A 20,128-nucleotide genomic window follows, 5' to 3' on the forward strand; every position below is an offset into this window, starting at 1 on the left:
TGAGGAGTGAATGAAGACTTTAAAGCTTCAAAGTTATACTTCACACTAATTACTGAAAGCTCAGAAGAAATAACCTGCTGAACATTTTATTTGAAACTATTTGTTCCTCATTAAATCAAATTACTTCTTTAACACCCTCCAACAACAATAATATGGCTTTTATCTTGAATTTAGAAAGTAAGCCATTAAGTACAAAATAATGTGCTTCAAACTTAAATCAGATTAACTAACAATGTCTTTTAGATATTGAGGTCTCTGAAAATCAGTAAAAAAAAATTTTTTTTTCAAGCAAAAGTATTGTAAAGCCAGAATGGGGGGGTAGGGGTGGGAAGAAATAAAACATTCTTGACAGTGTCTATAATGTAGCTTGGTGTCGTATTAATGTGAACAATATAATCCATGTACTTTCCACATGCTATTAAAGTAATAAGATAAATGCATACCTTTGTCTTCTTCTGCTCCCATTTTCATAGTATTATTTGTGTTATTAATATTCTATATTTTTCTCCTATAATGCTTAAAGTTTCATATAGTCATTTTCCCCGAAACAGTACTAGAATCATAAGAACTTTCATTACCCTCATTTTGCAAATAGGGAAATGAAAGCATTAAAGAGGTTAGTTCTTTGCCATGTGGGAAATCCACTGAGGGTTCAGAAAATGAACTAGAAAGATAGTAAAAAGGAAAGTGACTGCTTCCTCTGTCTGAGTTCACTTCCAAATAAATGTTTCTGGCTCTTTTGTCTCAAATCTGAGTAATATACAGTTCATTCTTCAAGGGGAAAAATTATCTTGGTTCCTATCCCCTGGAGTGGTCCTAATTTTCATCCATTTTAAAATAATGACTAGAACACAAAGACATTGGCAATACTAAACAAAGATTACATGATAAGAATATGAAGGCTCACAAACCTCTTTCCTGATTTTGATGTTATTGATTCATCTTTTAATTTATTAATAAACAGTGCTCGCTTCGGCAACACATATACTAATTTATTAATAAACATTTATTTAGTCCCAGACATACTAGGCACTCCACATCCTACATAATAAAAGGCTAATATGCAAATTATACTCACAGGCAGGAATACGACTGACTGGGAGTTAGATGTGCGCTGACCACCAGGGGGCGGTGCGGACCATGGGGGGCATTGGCTTCCCCTCCACCCCCCACTCCCCATTCTCCAGAGGTGGCAGCCATTAGAGACCATACCCGTGCAAGAATTTCATGCACTGGGCTTCTAATAATAGATAAGAAGAAAAATATGTACAGCCCCTGCCTGCAAGGTCTTCATAGTTTAGTGGGAGAGTCAAACACATCAGTAAACAGATGCAGTTTAATAAATGCTTAATTGAGGTAAACATCAAGCACCAGAGGAGCCCAGGAGGGCACATCAACCTCAAACTAGGTGTTGACCATAGTGCCAGTAAATGGTGACAGAGAAGGAGACAGAAAAGGGACTGTTCAAAATGTGGAAGTAGTGGGGAAGGGAGGAAGCCATTTCCTAACCACAAAGGAAATCACTTGCAGGATACAGCCAATGTTGTAGGTGACTGAGCAGAGAGATGGGGAATGTAGACGCTCAGTGATTTCATTGAAGTGCTGAATCCATCAATCCTAGAACCACCCTACCTCAGATCTTGTTTTTAAGTGAGATAATCCGTTTCCATATAGTCTAACTTTAAATAAGATTTTCTGTTTCTTGCAGCTAAACAGATCCTAAGTGATATATAGAGGCTTGCGGGAGAGTTCATTACTAAACATGTTGAACTTGAAATGACTATACCACCTGAAGGTTTTCCAGGGATAGCTGGGTGGTGATAATTCTTGTGAAAACAGTTTTTAATTATTTTTAAATACTCAGTGTAAACACTTTGAGTATCTACACCAGGGGTCTTCAAACTATGGCCCGCGGGCCACATGCGGCCCACAGAGGAGTCTGAGCCGGCCCGCCAGGTTTTTTGGGCAGTGAGCGCAGCCGAGGTGTTACAGTTCGGCCACCAGGACCTGCATATACACTGTCACTGCACGGCTGCTCTGACCCCTCTGCCTCTTTAAGAGCACAGTGCCTGCTGGGGCTCAGAGCGTGCGACGTGCCACAGCACAGGCACGTCTGTGCTGTGCTGCGCGGCAATGATGTAAAAAGGCGCCCGCTTCACCCCCAGGCAACGTGGTGTCTGTGTGCTGTGCCTGCCTGTCAGTGAGGTTCTCCTCCTCTCCCTCCACTGCCTTCACCAAAGGTTGGTCGAAAGTGCCATAGAAATAAATTTTTGCCAGATGGGGGGTTTCTGCCCGATTGGGGGGTGGGGGGTTGGTGACTCATATGAAAATTCCCCTTTGGGGGCGGGGGGTGGTGGGGCGTTCGGTGCTGAAATCAAAATTCTGCCAGTTGCTGGGTGGGCGGTGGGGGGTGGTTGGGAGGTCAGGGCTTCGGTGCTGAATTGCCCATATGGAAAATTCTGCCAGTTTTGGGGGGAAGGTGTTCGGTGCTGATATGTGAAATCAAAATTCTGCCAGGTGGGAGGTGGGGGGAGGTTAGGGGTTCGGTGCTGAATTGCCCATATGGAAAATTCTACCAGTTTTGGGGGGAAGGTGTTCGGTGCTGATATGAGAAATCAAAATTCTGCCAGGTGCGGGGCGGGGGGGGGACTTGGACCAAGTCTCTTTGTGGAAGAATTGAGACTGACAGCATGCCGCCCCAGCCAACAGCCTTTTTTTTTCCATGAGGCAACCCTGATCGCATCTTCCTACTAATATAGCCAGGCCCATTCCAAACCAGAAAGTCAACTCCAGTGTAAAAAGACGATTAAAGCCTTTTAAAGGGGTTTACATTAAAAATTTTGTATGCATTTTGCATTTCCTTTTCAGTGTTCACATGCTGATTCCGAACATATCAATTTGGCCGTTATATAGGGAGATATAACCGAACCCCATCAGGGACTGAGCTGGTCTGCTTAGAAAAGCCTGCAAGAGGTAAGTGTCCACATCGGGGGCAGAGACCTACTAATGGGAGTTCATACACTGTGTGTGTGTATACACACACACACACACACACACACATATTAGTATTTTACTAATAGCAATTTGGAATCCCTAGGAAACAATGATGTCAAGAAAAAGAAAAATTGACTCCGAGTGTAGGATATTCAAAGAACAGTGGACTTATGATTACTTTTTCACGCGGTACAAAGAAAAAGCTGTGTGTCTGATATGCCAGAATATAGTTGCTGTGTTCAAAGAATACAATTTGCGACGCCACTATCAAACTCAACATAAAGATAAATATGATTGTTTGGTCGGAGAAGTGAGAAAAGATAAAATATTAAAACTGAAACATACACTGACAACTCAGCAAAATACTTTTGTGAAGCAGAAGCAGCTAAATATTTCATCACTGCGGGCAAGTTTTCAAGTTGCCAAGCTAATAGCGCGCAATGGCAGACCATTTGTGGAGGGAGAATTTGTTAAAGAATGCCTTCTTTCTGTTGCCAAAGAGATGTGTCCAGAGAAGGCCGATTTATTTAGTACAGTGAGTCTTTCAGGAGCTACAATGACACGAAGGATTGAAGAAATGGGAGACAATTTGCAGCACCATTTGCAAAACTCTGCAAAAAAAACTTTGCTCTTTTTCCTTGGCACTCGATGAAAGCAATGATGTTCGTGATTCTGCCCAACTTCTCATTTTTATGCGTGGGACAAATGAGTATTTTGAAGTCACAGAAGAGCTTGCTGCACTGAAAAGTATCAAAGGTACAACCACAGAGTGGATATATATGAAAAGGTTTGCCAAACTGTGAATGGTTTGGAGCTGGACTGGGCTAAACTAGCCAGTGTGACAACTGATGGTGCTCCTAGCATGGTGGGGTCTAAGAGAGGAGTAATTGCTCACCTTAAACAAGAGATGGACAAACATAACCATCCTCATCCAATTGTCATACACTGCCTCATCCACCAACAAGCGCTGTGTTTTAAATCACTGAAGTGGGACTCTGTTATGAAAATTGTGGTATCTTGTGTTAATTTCATTAGAGTTCATGCACTAAACCACAGATAATTTCAGGAATTTCTGTCTGAGCTAAATGTTGCCCATGAGGATGTTCTGTACCACACAGAAGTCCGTTGGCTGAGTAGAGGGAGAGTTTTGAAATGTTTCTATGACTTACTTCCGCAGATTACAGCTTTTCTACTTTCAAAAAACAAAGAAGTACCAGAGCTCAATGATGCAGAATGGAAATGGCACCTTGCCTTTCTGACAGATATAACAGAGCTACTCAACAGTTTCAATCTGCAACTTCAAGGAAAGGGGAAGCTCATCTGTGATATGGCATCGCATGTGAAAGCATTTGAAGTAAAATTAGGCCTTCTCATCAAACAAGGAGGAAAACTTCAGCCATCTCCCAACAATTCAAAACCTGTCAGCGGACAAACCATTGGTTGCATTCCCAAAGAAAACATGTGTGGATTCACTGGAATTGTTGCAAAAGGAGTTTCAATTTAGATTCAAAGAGCTTCATCTCTATGAACAGGACATACAGCTTTTTTGTAACCCATTTTCTGTTGAGATTGAAAATGTCCTTACAATTTACCAAATGGAACTGGCTGAACTGCAGAATTGTGACTCTCTGAAAGATGCATTCAAGTCAAGTAGCCTTCTGAATTTCTATGCATCTCTCCCCTCTGAGACATATCCAAATATCAGGAACCATGCACTCAAAATGGTAACCATTTTGGTAGCACTTATGTCTGTGAACAGACTTTTTCAAGAATGAAACATCTGAAATCTCCAACCAGATCAAGATTAACTGATGCCCACTTGCATCACTTGTTACAACTAGCAGTGACAAATATAGAACCGGACATTGACCATCTCATTAGCCAAAAGCAGGCCCACAGTTCCCATTGAAATACTGGTAAGTGATCTGTTTATTTATAAATGTTCTTCATTTTATTTATATTGTATTTGTTACCTTTTTGCGAAATAAGATATGTGCAGTGTGGGTAGGAATTAGTAGTTCATATAGTCCGGCCCTCCAGCTCTCTGAGGGACCATGATCTGGCCCCCACTTTAAAAAGTTTGAGGACCCCTGATCTACACCCTAGGGACAGTTAAAATGGCTCGAAATGACTCCATGGCATCCTGAAGCACCCAGATGCTTTTTGGCCTTCCTGCTCTGCCATTTCTAGATTGCTTGCTTTATTTATAGGCTGTCCTCTCAGACACAGGTGCCACGCATCCCATCCTCACCCAACAATGTTTGAAGGCCAAAGTCAAGCATATTTTTCTATCTTCTTTCTTGAGAGCAAGGAAAGTTTTGGAACCAATGCTCAGAAGTGGTTGATTAGTATTTGAAGGACTCTAGTTGGAAGTTTGTATTCAGAGGTGGCTATAGCAAGTGTTTCAAACAAGGTTAGCTAAATCTGACCAGAAGATTCACTGATTAATATAAGACAGTGGTCGGGAAACCGTGGCTCATGAGCCACATGCGGCTCTTTGGCCCCTTGAGTGTGGCTCAGCATTAAAACCGCTTCTTCAAAATAAACTTCGCATGGGCCACAAAGTTTCGATAGCACTGTATGTGCGTGCCTGCACATGATATTTTGTGGAAGAGCCACACTCAAGGGGCCAAAGAGCCACATGTGGCTCGCGAGCCGTGGTTTGCCAACCACTGGCATAAGAGATTTTGGAAATCATTTTTCACCTGTGAAATGAAGGGTATTCAGATACATGACCAGAATTTTTGCCTTTGCAAAATGAAGTGTAAGAATGTGGCAAGTTCAGAAGTCCAGCTCTTTTATAGTAGCATCCTGAATCTTGACCCACCTTTAATAGAGGGCTCCTTCACCCTCTGTGACTATAAGGCTTGCTGGTTTTGCTGTTAGAATATTGTCACATTCCTATTTATCACTTTATTCATACAAAAGTTGGGGAACTTCTCTGGCATACAGAATCAGGGATTATGCTTCTTATTGTGTCTGCTTGCCAATATATATATATTTGTACCTGTGGCACAATTCCTGTGAGACTTTCTTTATTACCACATATCACTGGGAAACAAGTTGTGGGTGGGCAAACATATAGCACCTGCGTGCCTCTAATTGTTGAAGCCGCGGAAAGTACTCCTGGAATCCTAGAAAGGGCCTGGGAATGGAAATTTTCTGGGAGAACCATCACTCATTAAGTACCATCCAATTCAAAAGGTCTGCTTCATGTATATTTTTCCTAGAACGCCCAGCTAGTCAAAAAGGAAAGCAATTCCTGATAAGAGAGGAATTACTAAGAGTGTACTCATTGATGCTCCCATTCAAGTGCTTCCACGGATAGAACTTCACCCTTTATTTGGCCTCTATGCATGTGGTTTTCTGACACCCATCACTTGTAGTCAGGAACGTGGTCAGCACTTCCTCAGGGCCAGCGTCTCCCCAGCTCTCATCTCCTTCCTTTCCCTCTTGAGTTATTACACCAGAAAGCAGATGCGAGTGAGTGATATTTTTCCAGCTTTATTGAGGAACAATGAACAGATAAAACATGTATATTTCAGGTGAACAAATGATGTTTTGTGTTTTGATATATTTGTGCATTTTGAAATGATTACCACAATTCACTAATTAACAAATCCATCCTCCCACATAGTTACCTCTTTTTTTGTGTGGGTAAGAACACTTGAGACCTGCACTTAGCCAATTTAAAGTATGTATTATGTTATTATTAACTGTACACAGAACGCTGTACATTTTATTTGTCTTATAACTGAAAATTTGTACCCTTTGACCAACATCTCCCCCTTTTCCTCACCGCTCCAAGCCTCTGCAATAATCACTCTGTTTCTCTGAGTTCAAGGTTTTTAGATTCCACATAAAAGTGAGATCGTGCAGTATTTGTCATTCTGTTTCTAACTTATTTCATTTAGTACAATGTCCTTCAGGTTTATCCATGTCACAAATGACAAAAAAATATTTATCTTTTTCTTAAGGCTGAATAATATTCTGTGTGTGTGTGTGTGTGTGTGTGTGTGTGTGTGTGTGTGTGTGACATTTCTTTATCCTCTAATCCATTGACAGACATGTGCAAATATTTCTTAAAGGTAATGATTTTACTTCCTTTGGATGTATACCCAGAAGCAGGGTTGTTGGATCAGATGGTTGATATACTTTTAATTTTTTTGAGCAACAAACATACTGTTTTGAGAATGGCATGCCCACCAATAATGTATAAGGGTTTTCTTTTCTCTACATCCTTGCCCTTTTGGGATTATTTCACTTAATAGGTATGATATCTCATTGTGGTTTTCATTTGCATTTTCTTGGTGATTAATAAAATTGAGCATTTTTTCATATACCCATTGACCATTTATATATCTTATTTGGAGAAATGTCCATATAGCCTCTTTATCCATATTTTAATTAAGTTATTTTTATGCTATTGAGTTGTATAACTTATATATTTTAGATATTAGACCTTATCAGATACATGATTTACAAATATTTCCCCCCAATCTGTAGGTTCCTTTTAATTTTGATAGTTTTCTTTGCTGTGCAGAAGCTTATTAGTTGTACATAGTGACACTTGTTCATCTTTGCTTTTTTCTTTTTCTTTCTTTCTTTTTCTTTTTCTTTTTTGTTAATCCTCACTTGAGGATATTTTTCCCATTGACTTTCAGAGAGTGGAAGGGAAAGAGGGGGAAAGAGATAGAGAGAAAGAAAGAGAAATATCAATAAGAGAGACCCATTGACAGGCTGCCTCCTGCATGCACCCCACCTGAGGGCTAAAAGTGAACCTCCAACCCAGGTACCTGCCTTTGAGCAAAAACCAAACCCAGGACCCTACAGTGTGTGGGCTGCTGCTCCACCACTGAATCACATTTTCTCCTAAAAGATTTAAGGTTTCAGATCTTTAATCCATCTTTTAATATATTTTTATTTATTTCAGAAAGGAAGAGAGATGGAGAGAAAGAAACATCAATGACAAAAGAGAATCATTGATCAGCTACCTTCTGCACACCTGCCCCCCCCCCCCCCCACACACACACACACACACACACACACACACACACACACACTGGGGATCAAGCCTGAAACTTGGACATGTGTCTTGACTGGAATAAAACCCAGGACCCTTCCATCCCCAGGCTGACACTCTATCCACTGAGCCAAACCAGCCAAGGCTCTTTAACCCATTTTGAGTTGATTTTTGTGTACAGCATAAGATAATGGTCCAATTTCATTCTGTTATGTTTAATGGTTTTCCAACACGACTTTTTGAAGAGTCTAACTTCCCTATTGTTTATTCTTAATGCATTTGGTGAACATTATTTGACCATATATCAATAACTTATTTAAAATATAACTTTGAATTGACTCTAATTACAAGTATACAGATGTTACATTTGATTTTTATAAGACTATCCATTGTTTTATATAAAAAATAAAAATTTTAAGTTTTTAAAATCAGTTTATTATTTATAAATTGCAGTCCATTAATTACATTAGTTATAATTAATGTGAGATCTCTTTTTGAGATTTGATGTTGTAAGTTACAGAAACTGACTCTCCTAATATAGATTACTTATTTGAGGGGAAGGTTCTTATTTCATATGGAAAATAAGAAATAACCTGAGTTGTGATTTTTCTTTTAACTGAATGTGCGATACCACAAACCGGCTTCCCACAACAAAATTATAAATTCTTCCCACAAGAGTTCCTATGCCTATTATGGAGAGACCCCCTTCCTCTAATTGTCTCAAATTTCCAAGCTCTCACCTCTCCTGGTGCGGCATTATGAAACCGAATGTGTCAGTTTTATATTGGAAAAAATGTTAAGTTGATGACTTCTATTTTCTTTGGAAAGGAGGAACTGTGAGTGCAAAATCTAAGGCAATTCAGAACAGGTTAACAGATGCCCTTGGCTGGAGAAAGAACTTCTAATTTCCCATAAATGATATAGCACATTTATTCAAACAGCCCCTGTGGTTCCTACAGTATAATAAATGTAAAATTTTCCAGCATGACCAGGGAGTAGAATATTGAATTTTTTTTAATTGAAGTACACTGCATATTATATAAACAGGGTATGGAAATTCCAATTCTACAGACACAGGTATTTGGGGGAGATGGGTCTTGTCAATAAATTGGAATATCCTTACTGGTGCTTTGTTAGCCATTGCCTAGTACACAGTAAGCCCTGCTCTTTTATTAACCACCTGTGAAAACAAGGGCAAAGGATCAACTAGGTCATGGGCAGATTCCCAGATTCCCTCTGATAAGCTAGAAATAGATACTGCTAAAAAAAAAAAAATGGGCTGACCTATTCCTTTTATATCTTTCTCCTTTCAACATATCAGCAACCTACTTAGAAAATATTTATCATTCTTATCTGAATTACAAATGCAGGAGTAACCTCACTTGAAAATGATGCTTTAAAATTTACAAAATTATATTACACTCAACTTTTCTTTTTTAGTTTGCAATATATGTGTCCATCAGCTCTAATTGATCTGGAACATTTGGCATTTTTATCTTTCTCTACAGTTATTAATGGATAGTCTCTGATAGTCAAACCTATACAATGTAAATTTTCATGGTTTATGAGGACTATTTATTTTACTTTATTCTAAGAGAAGCCAAGAAACTATTTCTCTCTCTCTCTCTCTCTCTCTCTCTCTCTCTCTCTCTCTCTCTCTCTCTCTCTCTCTCTCTCTCGGCTATGCCTGTCCTCAATATCAGGAGAGGGCCAGCCTGTTTTCCAACTCAGTCAAACCCAGCTGCACTCCTTCTCTCAGTAGGAGGCCCTGTTCTCAATCTCTCTCTCTCTCTCTCTCTCTCTCTCTCTCTCTCTCTCTCTCTCTCTCTCTCTCTCGGCTATGCCTGTCTTCAATATCAGGAGAGGGCCAGCCTGTTTTCCAACTCAGTCAAGCCCAGCTGCACTCCTTCTCTCAGTAGGAGGCCCTGTTCTCAATCTCTCTCTCTCTCTCTCTCTCTCTCTCTCTCTCTCTCTCTCTCTCTCTCTCTCTCTCTCTCTCTCTCTCTCTCTTTCTCTCTCTCTCTCTCTCTCTTCCAGCAGGGATGCAACTGAATATCTAGTTTGGAAAATTCCTATCTGAGTATACTGGGTATATCATGCCACTATGTTTAACATCTTCTGAAAGTAGAAACCCAGCATGAGAAATCATCATGGCTTAAAAGGAATGGGATAGGATTCTTACCAGCTCATTAAAATGTCTTCCTTCGTTGACATGGGACAGTTTCTGATTTTTCTCAGGAGCATGAAAAGAAACTAGAAAACTAACATTTGATTGCATGGAAATATAAATTACTTTCTATTAAAAATAATTATGTCAAATAATATGTCTAGCAGAGAGTTTTTTTTTAAATAGAGTATTTATTTTTATAGGTAATCTAGGATTCTTTTCTCTTCTATTGTGATTCATAGAAAACTGAAAATATTTAATTCTAAAGAAATGCAGGAAAAGTGGTTTGTACTATAAAACAGAGATGCAGCCCAGCAGAGTTTCCCCCAATAATGTTCAAATAAAGATAATGCAGAGTTAGGTTGGGATGAAGGGTTATAGATATTTATCCCCAAAAGTTTACAATATACTTTTAAGCACACTGCCCTCCACAGATACTCTCAAGGCTGGACTTCAAGACAACAATAAAACATAGAAAATTAAAATCAATTTGTTGAAAGAAATCAGTTGCCTATGGTTGTGAACACATCCAAGAGCTTTTCTGTTAATAGGTATCCAGGAGCCTCTCCACTAAATTCCCATTACCACAGCCTTGATGTAGCTTCAAAAGAGTGTGACTGGAATATGATACTAAAAAAGAAAGCTGAAACCCAATTAACTAAGCTACCCTAGATTTTAACAAAGACTGTGCCAAGAAAAGAGACGGATGGGCATGGAGCCTAGACAAGGAAAGCAGAAGCAGCAATTTAGTTATTGATAGTGTAAGTTCTGCACTACCCAAGAAAGTCATGCTTTGACCAGTTGACTTGAGCTTCTCCATCTACTGGAAGGATTACCCTTAGAGTGGAATTGGGTCCAATGTTTAATTCCCCTGAGTCTTAGTTTCTCCATCTGTAACAACAATAGGGGTGAATTCAGAGAAGTGTTGACAGTATTGGGAGATTTTTTTCCAGATATAGAAAAATTCATCCTAAAATTCATATGAAATTTCAAGGTATTCCAAATAGCCAAGAAGATCTTGGAAAAGAAGAATGAAGTTGAAAGTCTGATTTCAAAACCTACTACAAAGCTACAGTGATCAAAGCAGTGTGGTACTGGCATAAAGACATATAGACCAATGGAATAGAATAGAGAGCTCAAAAATGAATCCTCACGTATATGGTCAAATGAATTTTCACAACAGTGCCAAGACAGACTTTCCAGAAAATAGTGTTACAAAAATTAGATATCCACATGCATAAACAAATACATTTGGATCCTTACTTTACACCATTTTACAAAAACTAACTCAAAAAAGGATCAAAGATCTAAACGTAAGAACTAAGCTCTACAATGTAAAAAACTAAAACTCTTAAAAGAATATATAGAGCCCTAGCCGGTTGACTCAATGGATAGAACCTTGGCCTGCCGACTGAAGAGTCCCAAGTTCAATTCCAGAGAAGGACAGATGCCAGGTTGTGGACTCGATCCTCAGTAGGGGCATGCAGGAAGCAGCTGATCAATGATTCTCTCTCTCATCACTGATGTTTCTATCTCTCTCTCCCTCTCCCTTTCTCTCTGAAATCAATTTAAAAAAAACACACTTTTTAATGAGAAAATTTTTTAGATATAGATGACTGACAAAACTATCTAGAGAGCTGAAACTTGGACCCTAGAAAGCAGTGACTACCTGAGCCTCTGAGGCTTGGTTCAGGCCACTATCTGGGTTCTGTGGATGTCCTAACTTCAAGATGGGCCCTGTTTCTCATCCTTTGAAAAAGTTTTTTTTGTTTGTTTGTTTTTTTATTTTATTTTATTTGAGAGAGAGAGGAAGGAAGAGGGATAGAGAAGTAGAAACATCGATGATAGAGAAACATTGATTGGCTGCCTCCTGCATGCCCCCTACTGGGGATCAAGTCCACAACCCTGAAATGTGTACTGACTAGGAAGCAAACCAGTGACTTCTTGGTTCATGACTCAACCACTGAGTCACCCCAGCCATGCTTACCTAACTTTTTGTAAAACAGACTTTTATAGAATACCCAGGAATGATTTTCTAAACTACAGTTCTTTTTCTTCCTGTATGAGGCTGGCTATGTTGTTAGAGTAAAAAGACCAAAAGACCTTCTGAAACTACCCAACTACTCTGAAATCTATCAGTGTGGAAACTGTGTCTTTCTTAAACTACCACCATTGTTTAGGGACAGTGAGTGAGCAGAAAAACAGTACCATTCAACTAAAAGGGTGCAGTTTATAATTTCTGTGTGAAATTATAAAAAGAACTAGAGGCCCAGTGCATGAATTCATGTACAGGTGGGATTTGGCCTGCCTGGCCTCAATTGGAGCGAATAGGAGCTGAGCCTGTCAGGAGGAGGAAACAGTAGGAGGTTGGCTGGCCAGCCTGCTTGCCCAGGCTGGCTGGGGGCTGGGAGCAGAGGACACAGGCAATTAGCTGGCAGGCCCCAATCCCACCCAATTGGGTCCGTGGCCAGGGAAGGGGCTGTGAGGGTTGGCCAGCCAGCTCCACTTCCAATTGATCTGGGGGGCATTCAAGGGTGAAGTTGGTTGGTGGGAGGGGCTGTAGGCCTATCAGGGTGGTGGGAGCTGATCAGGGGTGAGGCCAGCTATGGTGAGGGTCTGTGTGTGGTGAACTGACTGGGCCAGCCAGACCTGCCCCCAAATGGGGTGGAGGGACCAGTGGCCTGGGAGAGGGATCATGGGTGGTTGGTCAGCTGACCCTGCTCCTGATTGAAGTGGAGGGACTGATGAGGGGCAAGTCTGGCTGGGGGAGGGGTTGCAGAAGGTTGACTGGCCAGCCCCACTCCCTATTGGAATTGAGGGGGCAATTCGGGGCGGGGTTGGCCGTGGGAGGGACTGCATGCCAATTAGGGTGGGATGGGCTGATCAGGGACAAGGCTAGCTTCAGGGAAGGGCCGCGGGGTTGTTAGCCAGCTGCCCTGCCCTCAATCGAGATGGGTGAGGCCGATCCAGGATGGGGATGGCCAGGGAGAGGGGCTGCAAGAGATAGGCTGGGAGCCCCACCCCCTGATCTGGCCAGTTCTCTGGCCACAGTGGGCATCATAGGGACCAGTCGTTCTGATCCTTCCGGAGTTCTGGTCACTGGCTTTTTAGATATATACTAGAGGCCTGGTTCATGAAATTCATGCATGGGGGAGTATGTCCTTCATCCCAGCCTGCAACCACTCCAATCTGGGACCCCTAGGATCGGGCCTAAACAGGCAGTCTGACATCTCTCTCACAATCCAGGACTGCTGGCTCCCAATTGCTCACCTTCCTGATTGCCCCTAACCTCTTCTGCCTGCCAGCCTGATCACCCCCTAACTACTTCCCTGCCAACCTGTTCTCCCCTATTGCTCTTCCTTGCTGACCTGATTGCCCACAACTGCCCTCCCTTACAGGCCTGGTTCTTCCCAACTGCCCTCCCCTGCTGGCCATCTTATATCCACATGGGAGCAGCCATCTTGTGTGTTGAAGTTATGGTCAATTTGCATATCACTATTTTATTAGTAAGGTAGAGGCCTGGTGCACAGGTGGGGGTCAGCTGGTTTGCCCTGAAGGGTGTCCCAGATCAGGGAGGAGGTTCCCTTGGGGCACGGGGCAGCCTGGGTGAGGGACCTGTGGTGGTTTGCAGGCTAGCCAAACCCCCCAGTGACCCAAGTGGTGGCCCTGGTATCTGGGATTTATTTACCTTCTTCAATTGAAACTTTATAGCCTTGAGTGGAGGCCTGGGCCCACCAAGATGTATAGAAAGCTTAGCTTCCTCTATCACCAAGGAAACCCAAGCCTCCTCTTTGCTCTGTGGGTTAATTTACATATTCGCTCATGATTGGCTGGTGGGCATGGCTTGTGGGTGTAGCAGTGATGGTTGATTTGCATATTACTCTCTATTAGATAGGACTAGAGGTCTGGTGCATGAAATTCGTGCACTGGGGGAGAGGGGATCCCTCAACCCAGCCTGCACCCTCTCCAATCTGGGACCTCTCAGGGGATGTCTGACTGCTGGTTTAGGCCAGATACCACAGGGAAACATTGATTGGCCCAGAGATCTTGACTGCCATAGAATCCTGTGGGATTGGGCCTAAACCGGCAGTCAGACATCCCTCTCACAAGCCGGGACTGCTGGCTCCTAATCATTTGCCTGCCTGCCTAATCACCTGCTAACTGCTCCCCTGCTAGTCTAATTAACACCTAACTGCTCCCCAACTGTCCTCCCCTACCTGTCTGATCTTGCCCCAACTACCCTCCCCTGCAGGCCTGATCACCCCTAACTGCCCTCCCCTGCAGACCTGATCTAGCTCCCAACTGCCCTCTTCTGCTGGCCAATTTGATTCTGATTGGTTGGTTTCTATGCCAGTCAGTGTCAAAAGTTCCACCTCTTGTGCAGCCATTGGTTCCTCAGAGTTCACCCAGATTTGGTTCTGATTGGTTTGGTTTCTATGCCAGTCAGCATCAAAAGCTCTGCCTCTTAGGCAGCTATTGGCTCCTCACACTTGACCCAGATTTGATCCTTAATGGTCAGTTTCTATGCCAGTCAGCATCTCTGGGCCTATCAATAGGGCCTGATTAGAAAGACAGAGTTGATCAGCAGCAGGCCTGGAGAGAAAGAGAGAAGCAAGTGCTGATGAACAGCTGCCACAGAGGCTACTGATTAGACCATGCTTCTCTCTTCAGGCCTCTCTCCAGGCCTGATTCGCAGCCCTGTCAGCAGTGAGTGCTAGGTCACCGGGCCTGCAGGCTGTTCCACAGCAACCCAGTGCTGACTGCAGGACTGACTTCTGGTTGATCGATCCTCTGATTGTGATGGACACAGGGTTTTTATATATTAGGGTAGATAAGAAAGAAATCCATTCTCCTCCATATATTTCAGCCTCCTCTGTCTTTCCAAGGCTAAGATGGGAGACTCTTTCAAGTGCTCCTGTGGCATCTAATGTTAACCCATAAGCCTTCTCTGCATTGATACTGCCTCTTTACCTAACTATATTTCCCACCAGAATATGAGCAACTTTAGGAACTGTGTCTTTTCCCCGGAGCTAATGCTGTCCTGGTACACAGTAAAAACACTGGTAACTCTTGGCTAAAATAAATGAATAGCATACTTCTGTGTTTCATTGGCTCTATGACCCTATCAATTATAAGACACTTCAATTGTAATACTAATAAGAAAGAAAAAATCATAGTCAGAAGATATGACACATTATAATTTTAGGATTGTGATTACCTTCATTTCATGCCTGGAACAGGGGAGATATTACCTAAAAAGGTTGAAGACTAATCAGCATCACTTTGTAAATAGACACATGCACACAGAATTGCACATACAGAAACTTTCCCTTTTTACTTAGTTCACTTGGCTTCTCTATCTTGAGCTTTACCTCAAAGACCAGATTTGTTTCAAATGTAATTGAATTGCTCTCTTATCTGAACACCAGTTAACTAAAGATGGATAGAGGGACTCGTTTGTCCCCATTTCTTAGCTATGGTTATGTGCTGAGGCTGAACTCAACAACAAAAAGTGAAAAAAGTATTATTTGTTGCTTCTACTAAGGCAGCTTAAATGATGGAGATCAGTGCATCCAAAAGGGAAACATTTTTGCCATCAGGCAAGATTATAATAAAAGAAGCCCATTTATCAGCTAATGAGTGGAAACATGTCACAGCAAAATTACTAGGTAGTGAAAAAACAGGACCGGGCTATGGCACTTTTAATCGGATCTCAAAACAGTCCCACACTGTCATCAACAGAACCTTGTCATCAGCAGGATGCAAATGAAAGTGTCCCTTTCCACTTTGTGATATACCATGAAACTAAGATCAAAAAAGTTAAACAAATTAAGAAAAATCAAATGGTAATTATTATTATACACAAAAAATACATTTATATATAAATATGTACATATACAGACAATATAATTTAAATTTGATTGCATAGAAAGTGAGATCGTGTATGAATATGTGATTGGAAATCCTCAAACACCACACAAATAATAATGATCAGTAGAAGCCTGTTATAATTCAGAGGTCAGACTTTTGAATCAAACAGACCTGGGCTGCAATCCTGGCTCTAACACATCCCTCCTCTGTGACCTTGAGCATGTCTTATCCTCTCTAAGCGTCAAAGTCCCCATCTGTAAAATGGGAATTATTAAGAAAATGTACCTCTGGGAGAGTGTATGTAGAGCACTTAGAAGAATGGCTGGAAAAATAGCAAGAGCTCTGTAAATTTTAGTTCCTTTCATTTAACTAAATTAGATGCCCATTTACCATGCCCACATGACCAGTTCTTCCCACACACCCTGACACTTACTTTGTGATGTTTTCATTTCATTACTCCCAGTTTGATTTCATCGCCCTCTCTATCAAGTCTATATCCCAGAGTCAACTGCTGCATATGCTACTGCATGGGTCCCTTTATCCCCTCCTATCTCACCCTCCTACTATTTCTTTTTGTAACTCCTCAGGCTGAGTTTATTTCAGTGGCTTCCTAGCTCCAATGTTCCCAACTCTAATCCAACCTACATGGCTCTACCTTTTTATCTTCCCAGAATGAAATCCCAAGCATGATGTTTTTCTGTTCAAAATTCTCAGTGTCGCCACTGCCAAATGAATTAACTTTTCACTACAGCACTCAAGACTTTGGGTCTCAATCTACCTTTCCCAGTATTTTTCCAATCTAGCCAATCTAATGTACATATTGCTATACTACATACCCTACATCCAGGATTTTGTTCATACAATTTTCTTTTATTGAAATGTCCTCCCTTCATCTCTGCCTTTAAAAATCCTAACCTTCTCTCTAGACAAATCTCAAATTCCACTTTCTTTACAATGTACCTTTCAGAGCCTCTAACCTCCTTAAAACCATTTATGTGTCTCTCTTTGGGACACTTCTATTTAGCCTTACCTTAGGGCTACTTCTGTCATAAGACTTTTCTAAACTGTCATCTATTCATGGCTTTGCTCATGCCAAATAGGTAATTAATATGCATGTTACCTTGCTATGTTTAATTGGTTATATTTGAGTACACGTATTTACTCTGAGGCCCTGTATCACATATGCCCCTAAAACAAAGATAAAATCAAATCAACTCTCTGTTGTTGTTGCTGTACTTTGCAATGAAAGGTAGGTCCTGAGTTGCTAGAATGTTTACCCAACAGAAAGTCTTCATTCAGTTCATTAAAACTGTACATCATTAGTTCATTTAACATGCAAGAAATATAAACTTGGCCTTGACCTCCACTTAGCTAACTAGAATACTACAAAAATAACTTAAAGAGAAAACTGAACACATTTTTGAGTGGTTCTAGAAAAAATACTACAGTTCTTGCTATAACAAAGGGCTTGGTGAAATTCTCTTAATTAAAAGGTTTATTTAATCCTTTTATATAAGCTTGTAGACTGTCAAATGAAACTGTTTCTCAAATTATGTTTTAACCCTGTCTTCATTGTTTGGCAGTTTCCATTGCTAATGAGGCTTCTTGGATTCAAGTCAGCAAGTTAAACAAAAATGATTTGATAATGAAAAGTATTATTTTCCATTATAATATTTTAGTAATGGATCCTCAAAGACTTCTCAGTTATATAAGTCTAGTCCTAAGTTTTTTTGCCAGGACTATGACCAAAAATTGCTCAAGAGGTACTTGGTATTTGGAAAAAACATCATTTAAGAAACTCTGCCTTCCTAAATTGGATTACCAAGAACTTTGAAATGATTGTGTAACTCAATCCAATCAGAATATTTAACAATTAAAATTCAGTAATGCCAAAAAAAGAAAAAAGGTAAATAACTCAAGATGCTGCCTTATAAAAGTAGCAGAACTATATTTTCCAAACAACTTCTTTCTCCTGCCTTTAAGTCTCAGAAAACAATCACAGAAACATTCATATTATGAATAGTTGCATCAGTCAGTTCCTTTGTTTATTGCTCTTTATACACTGAATGATCATCATTTCCAAATTTTCCCAGATTGCTTTGATATCACCCGATTTATTTTAAATAGAGCAAATTCTTAAATTCTATAATCCAATTCGCACAGTGTTCATTTTCATATAAATTCACAGGCCAGTTTTTTTTTTAATAAAAGCTTTTCCAGATGATATTACCCCTAATATTTTATTGAGACACTGTCGGCTCTGAAGCACCATGGGTAGTTAAATAAAGGTCAAAATTGGTGATTGCTAAGGCCCCAGTGCTTATTGTCCTTGCCTCCCTTCACATCCTGTGAGAACTTTATGAGGCTTTACACACTTCCTCTCACTAATAAGAGTTCCCGCTCAATGTCTTATTTACTTATAATGTTAAACAACTTTGTTCACTGAAAGCATTCACCAAATTATCAGAACTCTCCTCCAAAGCCATTCCTTCTATAACATCATTGGGAATACTCACCATTGGCATTTCAATAACTGATGGTCTGGGGATAGAAGTCTGAAAAGTAACTACTTCACCTTCCAAATCGCCATCTGGAGACCCGGGCATATCCGCAGAGATCTCAGCAGGCTGGACAGCAGTGTGGTTACTTGAATTCCGATTTGCATTGCCATTTCTGTCTAAATGGGTGCTGGAACCTCGCCTTTTCTCTTCTTCCCCTTTCAGGTGACTTGAGTGTCGACATGCTTCGATCATGGGCTGATCATAGATGGTGGAATGAGTATCAGGCGCTATGGGCTGATCACAGGGAGCATTCTCCCTAGATTTCCCAAAACAGGCCAGCAGAGCTGAACATGGAAATGGATGCATCCTTCTATTGATAGATGAAGATTTCAGTCTTTTGGCGAACCTTGCTTTCCATGTGGACATAACCTGCAGTGAAACATGACAAAGTTCATTCTTTGAAAAGAAAAAGTTCCAAGGGTTCAGATCACCTCCAGTCTCCTTATTGTAAATAACTATTTCCTTGCCTGAAGAGAAGGACTTTGTAGTAGTTGCCCTTAAATAGATTAGAATATGGCAAGGCCACCCTCCCTGAGAGTCACTCAGCGGCCGTTGCCCTGCGAAAGCGCTCCTCCTGGACGATTTTGCCAAAGAAAGCTGTCTGTGAGGTACGTGGTTGGCTCAGGTTACAGTCCCCAGGCAGGGCAAACGCTTCAGTGCAAGGCAGTGCCAAGTCAATAGACAGTTGCTTCAGGTTACCTCGGAGGCATAAAGATAATGTAGCCTGATAGTATCCGCTATAATAGCGTCAGCCTGTGTATCAATAACATCATAACAGCCGCATAACCTTCTTCAGTTACCCACTTCAAATATTTATTCCTCCAAACAAAACAACCCCACCCAGATATCTATCACAAATGAAGACCCCCCCAAGAGGATCCTTGACCTTGGCAGCTATTTCATTATTAAAATGGGAGGCAGACTTGAATCTTTTGTCTGGAGAGATCCAAATTTGGACTTGATGTCACAAGGACTTTTCTGGATCTTTCCTGCATCTTTGCCTCAAACTTTCTGGGTTCAGGATCCACAATTGCCCCTCCTGGTAAACTATAATATGTCTTTGTTAACTTGCTTTTGTACTATCATGCTGAGTCCTTGATTAATTTTCAACACCAAAAGAAAAACACAAATAAAATGGGCCCATAAACAATTAACACAGGTATTATGTATGTGTGAATGTGTGTTCTGTTCACCTACTGTATGTATTAATTTCCGAAAATAACACCTTTTTGAACATACGTCTTCTACTTTTCAACACATTAATATGTGAATGGTGAAAAATAATAATTATAGCCATATTCTAAGACAGTGCTCAAAATGGGTATTTTTTTTTCTCCTGAGCCAAGCATCTGCTAGGAATATTAGAGAAATACAATACTATAATGATTTTACCATTTATAGTGACTTTTAGGTCAAGATTTCAGGGAATATTACTCATTCTAATTTTCTTGGTTGCTCTCTCTTTTAATTTAATATCAAGATGTGCTCTTAACCGACAGTAGGGGACAGGGA

General features: G+C 40.8%; 2 protein-coding genes across 2 annotated transcripts in view; one reads left to right on the top strand and one right to left on the bottom strand.

Moving 5' to 3' along the window:
• The window catches only part of FAM107B (family with sequence similarity 107 member B), a 236,317-nt gene extending 217,335 nt beyond the window's left edge, over positions 1 to 18,982 (bottom strand). Inside the window, exon 1 of the mRNA XM_036460371.1 lies at positions 18,572 to 18,982. Within this exon, the coding sequence (XP_036316264.1) occupies positions 18,572 to 18,982 (411 nt within the window). The remainder of the gene's footprint in view (positions 1 to 18,571) is intronic.
• Positions 2,866 to 3,703, top strand: LOC123653202 (general transcription factor II-I repeat domain-containing protein 2-like). The gene is made up of 2 exons (XM_045588226.1): positions 2,866 to 2,973; positions 3,098 to 3,703. The coding sequence occupies exon 2, from the start codon at positions 3,104 to 3,106 to the stop codon at positions 3,644 to 3,646; it is 543 nt and encodes a 180-aa protein (XP_045444182.1). The 5' UTR covers positions 2,866 to 2,973; positions 3,098 to 3,103; the 3' UTR covers positions 3,647 to 3,703.
• Positions 18,983 to 20,128: the final 1,146 nt, after the last annotated feature.

The sequence above is a fragment of the Pipistrellus kuhlii genome, unplaced genomic scaffold (assembly GCF_014108245.1).
Source record: "Pipistrellus kuhlii isolate mPipKuh1 unplaced genomic scaffold, mPipKuh1.p scaffold_m20_p_1, whole genome shotgun sequence".
Lineage (NCBI taxonomy): Eukaryota > Metazoa > Chordata > Mammalia > Chiroptera > Vespertilionidae > Pipistrellus > Pipistrellus kuhlii.

Coding starts and splice junctions, on each gene's coding strand:
- LOC123653202 (XM_045588226.1), top strand. CDS start 3,104: ATGATGTCAAGAAAAAGAAAAATTGACTCCGAGTGTAGGATATTCAAA.